Source organism: Papaver somniferum, chromosome 2 (genome assembly GCF_003573695.1).
Source record: "Papaver somniferum cultivar HN1 chromosome 2, ASM357369v1, whole genome shotgun sequence".
NCBI lineage: Eukaryota > Viridiplantae > Streptophyta > Magnoliopsida > Ranunculales > Papaveraceae > Papaver > Papaver somniferum.
In genome coordinates this window covers 19,357,266-19,365,136 of record NC_039359.1, presented here as the reverse complement: position 1 = coordinate 19,365,136, position 7,871 = coordinate 19,357,266, and the positions used below count along the sequence as shown (strand labels likewise).

The 7,871-nt window shown below is 36.4% G+C and overlaps 2 protein-coding genes across 2 annotated transcripts; one reads left to right on the top strand and one right to left on the bottom strand.

The window, feature by feature from the left end:
• Window positions 1–1,221: 1,221 nt before the first annotated feature.
• Window positions 1,222–5,334, top strand: LOC113347078 (pectin acetylesterase 10-like). Its single transcript, XM_026590663.1, has 12 exons — window positions 1,222–1,664; window positions 2,419–2,501; window positions 2,731–2,860; window positions 2,960–3,033; window positions 3,286–3,372; window positions 3,462–3,586; window positions 3,679–3,739; window positions 4,040–4,093; window positions 4,199–4,276; window positions 4,410–4,515; window positions 4,606–4,751; window positions 4,886–5,334. The coding sequence occupies exons 1-12, from the start codon at window positions 1,478–1,480 to the stop codon at window positions 4,991–4,993; spliced, it is 1,239 nt and encodes a 412-aa protein (XP_026446448.1). The 5' UTR covers window positions 1,222–1,477; the 3' UTR covers window positions 4,994–5,334.
• A 416-nt stretch (window positions 5,335–5,750) lies between these two features.
• LOC113347077 lies at window positions 5,751–7,622 on the bottom strand. The gene is made up of 2 exons (XM_026590662.1): window positions 6,520–7,622; window positions 5,751–6,100 (listed from the first exon to the last, which is right to left on the bottom strand). Exons 1-2 carry the CDS (start codon window positions 7,397–7,399, stop codon window positions 6,015–6,017), a joined length of 966 nt encoding a protein of 321 aa, XP_026446447.1. The 5' UTR covers window positions 7,400–7,622; the 3' UTR covers window positions 5,751–6,014.
• Window positions 7,623–7,871: the final 249 nt, after the last annotated feature.

Here is a 7,871-nt window from a genome sequence, read left to right as displayed (position 1 = left end):
TCCAATGATACAAGTTCATCCATGGAACTACGGAAGCCTACGGTTTTTGTTGGATGGTGTGTGTTATCAGTTATCACAATCACGTGACAATATGTGTCCACCTCTTCTCGTTTCACCTTCCAATCCTCATGACTCATGAGAGAAACATATTATAAGTGTGATTAGTTGTACCTAAAGGTTTCATTGTGCAGCCAACAACCACCAAAAAGATGTCGGTGGCTCATCCCAGCCATATACAAAATGAATCCACACCATCTAATATATCATCTTCCCACAAACTTACAAATCGTTTGTTTGTCTTTGGTGGTAGACTATCAAATCAGAACTGTTACTAAAAAGTTTAATAAGAACAACAACCGATTGGAAGTGTACCAAACAAATGGTTCATCTAAATAGGTTCTTAAATTTAATGCAAATTCTTCCTCTATTCATCATTTAATAGCAGACTTTATTGTTACCGCAAAAAGAAAAGGCAAAGAGAAAAGTTTTGATTTGATTTGAAATTCGTTATATAAGAAAACAGCTGGAAAACTCGGTCGTCACTATTTGCACTCAAGAACCCCGCAAAAAGATTAAAGAGACGCGCTAACAACACTTGATGATGCCTCTGGTTTTGACTTACAGATCTATAACAGAAAGAAATACTAATGTTCTGCTGATCCGTACCTGACGCTATTCAGAAATGAATGCTGTCAGTCACGTATATAACCGGAAAACACATCTATTTCCGGTCAAAAAAAGATCTTTTCGGCCGGACACATTAATTTTGGTTTTTAAATATGCATTGTATCTCACTCAAACCAATAGATCTTGGAAAGATAGAAAAAAACAATACGACGTCTGATTCGACCACGAGAAAAAATCAAATCAATCTACTAAAAATTCAACAAACGCCCTGGAAAAACGTTTGAAATCAGGAACATTGTTTGTGTGCGATCTGACTGAGAAACCAAGAATCCTTAAAAACAAAACCCCAATAGTATTCTACACACACGACGACAAATAGTAGTAGTGCCAGTACCATGGGCTGATGCCGACCACCACACTCACCTGCAAATTTCCAAAAATGATAACTTTTTTTTAATGCCACACAAAATTTAACTTTTCCTCGGTCACTAAAAAAGTTCACCTGTGTTTTTTCGTTCACTCGTTCATATACAATTATAGATGCCAATATATTAAATGGAGTAATCCAATAAATGAAATTTACTTCCTTTTTTAAGCTGCTCCTCAAGAAAATAAGAAAGTTAGATCTTTCAGTTTCCCACTACTGTAGAACCAAAAATACTGTAGTTAACATCTCTTATTGTAGAACTGTGGTGGTGGGGTTTTAGACATTAATGTGATTGCTTCTTCGAATTCTCTTAAATATAGGATTCCCATTCGTTTTAGAGTTTTATCCAATTTCTTCGCTTCTTTCATTTTCATCTTCTGAAACTGAAAGAAGTGAAGAAATTTAGTACAGTGAGTTCAGAAAATGAAAGTTTTATGGGGTTTTTGCGTTTTTGTTTTTGTTATGTGTAAATGGGTTAATGGGTTTTTAGAGTTAGATGAGTTGAATGTAACTGAGGTTGCATATGTGGAGGAAGGTTATCATGGAGATATTGTTCAACCATTAATGGTGGGTCTTACTCTCATTCCAGGAGCTGTTGCTAAAGGAGCTGGTATATTCTCTTTGCTTAACAGTAGATCAAATTTTTGATTGTTTATCTGGTGATCAGATGCTGCTGTTTCATGTGGTATAAGCATGATTGTCTAATGCTAATTTCTTTGTCACTCTATCTATTTGAGTTTTTGTCTAGATTAATTTTCACTAGTAATCAGCATTGTTGTTATTGAAAAGGTAGAATATTTCAATAGTTTCGTGTTTATGTTGTAGAAATATGTTGATAAACCTAGGCTGCAATAATTTGCTATATCTTGTTCACAAACATAAAATGAACTGAGAAGAGTTATGAATTTATAGTATCTCAAACAAAACAAATTCTTGTTTTCTATCTATGCCCACGCTTATCAATTTTGTTTTGCGGCCATTTGTGTTCTACGGCAAGAATTCACTTTACAGACAAGATTACATATCAATTTCTATTGAAGGGTCAGTGTGCATTTGGATTTGATTCTTTTTACAATTATCCTGCAAGTCCTATTTTACTTCTTCCTCTAGCAGTTCAAGTTAGTTCCAACGAGATCTTTTTGCTCCGATGTTTCAATCGCTCTGTTTTTAAGAAGATGCTCTTGGAGAATATTTAGTTAATTAATTTTGGTATCATCATTGTTGTCATGGGAATTGAATTTTGATGTTAGCTAAACTCATGAACTTGAAACGACCTCCTCTTCTCTTGTTTTGTGCATAATTTGGGATTTCAATATCATTTCTTGAACATCTTCTAATTCTTTTCCATGTGCTGGTGCTCACAGTTTGTTTAGATGGAACACCACCTGGTTACCACATTCATCATGGGTATGGGTCAGGGGCAAACAGTTGGCTCATCCAATTGGAGGTGAGTGCAGGGGACAATAAAGACATAATCTAACTTTAAACTATGTGACGTATCCTACTTTAAGTTTTCTCTGATTTTCCTATTCCATGTTAATCCCGGTTACCTGTTTCCAGACTTGTAAAGACTAATAAAACTTCAAAACAATTACTCTCACTGATACCAAATTTCACGTACCGCTCTTATGCAGTAATACTATAAGCAACTCTATTGACAATGTTCTTTACGACAGGGAGGAGGCTGGTGCAATACAGTTAGAAATTGTGTGTATAGGAAAACAAGCCGGCGTGGTTCATCAAAATTCATGGAGAAAGAAATACCGTTTGTAGGAATTTTGAGCAATAAAGCTGAAGAAAATCCTGGTATTTCTCTTATACATACTTGATGTTGCATGTTGCCGTTCTCATGAAGCCTCCCAGATACATAAATATATTTTCTTGGTGTGGTGAAAAATGGTGCAGATTTTTTCAATTGGAATAGAGTCAAGCTTCGTTATTGTGATGGTGCATCTTTTAGTGGGGACAGTTACCATAAGGTTGGTAGAAATGTCTTTTACTTAAACTTTTTTTGTTCCTATTAATGAAGACTAAAAAGGATGGTTGGTACATCACTCCTGTAGATGCTGTCTTCTATTGAAAATTGAGGTCGTCACAAGTACTTAATAATAAGGGTTGGCAAATCGTTTCTAACAATAGTGTATAGATTTCGCAGCTTTCTCAAAGGCCTACGGCTGGAATACTGATGCTTACTAGATTTGTATGATAGTAGCTAGTGTTTCTTTGTTTAGGAAGGAGCCCTTCAATTTCGTGGGAAGCGTATCTGGTTAGCTGGCATGGAAGAATTAATGCATAAGGGAATGCACTCTGCCAAACAGGTAATTTGATTCATCGTTTAATAAGCACTCTCAAACACTACCTGCATCTTTCGCATGATAAACTGATAATAGACTATTTTCCTATCTAGGCACTTCTTTCTGGGTGCTCTGCAGGGGGTCTAGCATCTATACTACATTGTGATGAGTTTGCAGAAATGTTTCCAAGAACTACGAAAGTGAAGTGCCTAAGTGATGCTGGGATGTTTCTTGATGCGTAAACACTCTATCCTTTTTGGCACTTATGTTACTAATATCGCGTTTTGTTATGTGTGTTTTTCCTCTTATTATTCTTATTTTCATCTGCAGATTTGACGTATCCGGAGGGCATACTCTGAGAAATATGTACGGAGGTATTGTTAGCTTACAGGTATTTGTTTTCCAATTGTGTATTCTCATTAATCTCTGGCTTATTGAGGTAAAATATCCCATTGTGTTTTCCGCTAGTTTGAAAAGAGACTGGAAAATATAATAGCTATGTCACCCAAGCTGTACCACATGAATCTGTTTTGCTATACACTGAAGCTTCAAATGTGCATTAAAAGTGTTGTAGAGACTGAAAACATATCGTTTGTCAAGATTTACTCCTGCTATGCATGCACATGACTTTGTTGACACACTTTTCCTCTGGATATATCAATAGCTTGACTAAATTAAATGATTGTTGCAGCAACTGGGGAAGAATTTACCTCGGACGTGCACTAATCACCTTGACGCAACATCGGTATATATCTTTTTTATTAGATTTACATGATTAAAAATTTAAAACTCATGTTGAGATCTACTCATTATCTCACACTGCCCCTCTGCTTTTGTCTCTCAATGTCAGTGCTTCTTCCCTCAGAACTTGATTGCCAGCATCAAGACTCCAATGTTTATTTTAAATGCCGCCTATGATGCCTGGCAGGTACTGTTTTCATTATTTTCAAAACCCTCATTGTCAATTACATTTAAAGTGTGTGACCACGCCTGCATGACTAGAGATTGTCATCTCTTGGATAATATAAATGACTGATCAACTGGATATGTTTGTTCATCAGGTTCAAGCCAGCTTAGCCCCACCATCCGCCGATCCTCATGGTTACTGGAATGAATGTAAAAAAAATCATGCGAGATGTACTTCAGCACAGATCCAATTTCTGCAAAGTGAGTTTGTTAGAGACATTTTAAAGTTGTTGTTGCAATGGCACAGTATGTGTAATTTGAACCTAATGAATTGTTTCTTCTTTCAAACAGATTTCAGGAATCAAATGCTCAAGGCCATCAAGAACTTCGCTAGGCCCAAACAAAATGGTTTATTTATCAACTCATGCTTTGCTCATTGCCAGAGCGAGAGACAGGATACGTGGTTTTCCGACAATGCTCCTGTCGTTAAAAACAAGGTATGTTTACTCGTCACTGGAATCTGACGAACTCACAGCCCAATGAATGCTACTAATACTTCTCATTCAATAAATGTGGATCTGAACCATTCCCATATCTACTATTAACCTTACACATTTCTTAATATCTTCAGGGTATTGCATTAGCAGTAGGAGACTGGTATTTTGACAGAACAGGAGTGAAGGAGATCGACTGTCCTTACCCCTGTGACAAGAGTTGCCATAATCTGGTTTTCAAGTAAACAAAAGTATAGTTTATACCATCATCAAATCGATGATACTATCCCCAATCTTTAATTGTTCCTTCTTAGCCCCTTGCCCCCCAATATCTTAATTGCAAGTAATTGCCTCATTTTATTAAACACTTGGGTAAAAAATAAGGCAGTATAGCTTTGAGAAATGGTAACTAAGTTATTACAAGGAAGCTTTTGCACACCCTTAGTGCACAATCCAGCACATGAAATTATTTAAGATGAGCTCCTGCAATGTGCAAGGCTCGTTTCTGTAATTCATAAAGAAACCAAATGTATCGATGCTAAAGAAGTTCAATATATCCAAATCTAAATTTCATGTTATGATTTTACATCAAGCCTGTGAATAATATCTGAGCATCAGCTTATCATTCTAGTTTCAATAGGAAAGTAAGTGGTTATGAGAATTAAAAGGTCATTGAAGGTTCTCTGTTTTAATGGTAATCGGAAAGGTACCTATCCCTACCTTCATCGAATTTAAGGGAGTTCTGATTTTGCCAATTACATAACCTATTTGGTCCATGGGATGCTGCTCACCTTCCAGCATCAGTCTCTTAACTAGACAAGATCCATGTTTCCCAGCATTGCTTGTTACCAAAATGTTACACTTCTCTCAATTTGCACATATAGTAGTAACTAGCAGATATTTGTTAAATTCAAGATTCATTGACAATGTGCATACCGATATTTCTAAAACTAAAAGTGCTGTCTCTCTAAAGCTAGCTCTTTTTTGTTTTGCGATCCATCATCCTCTCTAATTACATTTTTATTTCTTCCATTTTTTGATGATTATGTACAACAAGCAACTACACTACAAGGATGAGTTGAAAATGATATTTCTTCTACAGGGTAAATCACTCTCTCCCTAGTCACATCACGCATGATTACGGTACCTAAATCAGAAAATACAAAAATAGAAAAGACCCACAATTAACAGAACAAAATCATCTCTTCCTACATTCATCTTGGTTATCTTGTACTCGGCAGCATGACGTCCAAAGTGTTATTTCTGTTAGCTGAAGCTCCTAGAAGTAGAAGCTAGAGCCACTGCCTGTGCCCATACCTTTAGCCGTGCCTTGACATCTCTTGGATCATCACCTAATGAACCACCAAAGAAAATGTTGTTAGTGCACTGCACTCATTATGTTAACCCAATCAGATAAACATCAAATCAGTAGCAATCACTAATCTACCTCATTAAGGAGACAGGGAATAAGAGAATAATGGGCCAAGAACTAATCATTGAAAAGGTATAACCTAAAAAAGTTGTAGTAGCGCACTGGTCTTTTAGTTCTCACTGATTTTTCACTTTTCTTTTTATATTGACCAATAGTTATATAAAAACAAAAAAAACTCAAAAAAAAGGGTAGTTGATATTGATCTCCCTAAATCAGCTTAATCACAATCCACACCCAACAAAATCTTACCCCAAATCATTCAATCAAGGACCCTTTAATCTAACACTGAACATCCAATTCTTGGGGAAATGAAATCATGTAAGAATGAAGAAGACTCACCAGGACTAGAAATTCTCCAACTAGCAATAGGTGAATTACCACCACTACTAGTATCAATTGTTGAACCACCAGCTGAAATAGAAATTCGACTAGGAATCTCGAAAATCCTTCCGTGTTCGAGTTCGAAACCAAGATCTTCACAAGCTTTAACTTCATCCTTATCCATACATAAAGATCTTTTCCCTCCTTTAGGCCTTGTTATCACTAAACACTCGCCCATTTCTTGATCTTCCATATTGCCACCCATATTGTTGTACCTCTTTTTCTCCCAACATTTCTCTACCCATCTCTCCCTTACAACTCTTCTCCTCGAATTCCTGGATTTCATCTTGTTACCCTTCTCTGGTTGTACTTCATTTTCACTTGAATAGTCTTTCAAACCAGCTGCTAACCCGGTTGACCGACGACTTCTCCTTCGAGGAGGTGTGGCCGGTAAAGACACGCATCCATTTTCCTTATCAGAATCAGATGAAAAAACAGATGAGATTGTCATCCTTGTTCTCCTCCCTTTGTTACCCTCTTCATCAGAGAATTCTTCATCACCGTCGTTATCAGAACCCTCGATTGACAAACGAGACATATACGTACCCACAACACCACCGTCCGCATCATTTACCACCACATCTTCTGCAAACCCATAATCAGCTGATGATATAATATCGTGATCACTTTCATGAACATATACTGCTGAAGATGGTGATGAAATTGAAACTTTTATGTTGCTTGAACACATAGATAACCTTGACAAATTGTGTGGGTGGTTAAGATGGTGGTGGTGAGAAGGATAATCAACCATATCATCAACTTCGTATTGAGTATCTTCTTCTTCTTGCATAGATGATGATGAAGTAATCATTGGCATGGTTTCATCAGAAGCCATTTCTTTAGACAGAAATAAACAGAGAGTTCTTTTTTTGGGTTGTTTTTGTAGAAGCTGAAAAATAAAATAAACTGATAGTATATAAATGAGTGAGAAGCTGAGAATCTATGTATCTCCCAAGAACAGTGATTTTTGAGCTACCAAATTCAGACGTTAAATTTTTGATGGGCTTATAATTAAGTGGAAGATGATTGTTGATTGATTTGATGTAGTGTGGAAGGGAGAGGCGTGCAAATAGGTACTATTTATACTCATTCTAATGGCTCAAATTCCAAATTTACCCGCAATGATATTTTATTAATTTTTTTTTAATTCAAACCTAAAAATTATATTTATCGATTGATTATGTAACTTGTTCAGTCTGGAGCACTAGTTGGTAGAACTACCGACGCTGGTCAGTAACGTCGCTAACTAATGAAGAAAAGATTCTGACAATTATGTCTGGACTTCTGCAGGTGATAAAAAAGAAGAA

Bases quoted from the DNA above. Each gene is read 5' to 3' on its own strand.
- LOC113347078 (XM_026590663.1), top strand. From the start codon at position 1,478: ATGAAAGTTTTATGGGGTTTTTGCGTTTTTGTTTTTGTTATGTGTAAA. The intron at 3,034-3,285 runs GTTGGTAGAAAT...TTCTTTGTTTAG, and splicing joins GTGGGGACAGTTACCATAAG to GAAGGAGCCCTTCAATTTCG. The intron at 4,094-4,198 runs GTATATATCTTT...TCTCAATGTCAG, and splicing joins ATCACCTTGACGCAACATCG to TGCTTCTTCCCTCAGAACTT.
- LOC113347077 (XM_026590662.1), bottom strand. From the start codon at position 7,399: ATGGCTTCTGATGAAACCATGCCAATGATTACTTCATCATCATCTATG. The intron at 6,101-6,519 runs GTGAGTCTTCTT...GTGGTTCATTAG, and splicing joins TTGGAGAATTTCTAGTCCTG to GTGATGATCCAAGAGATGTC.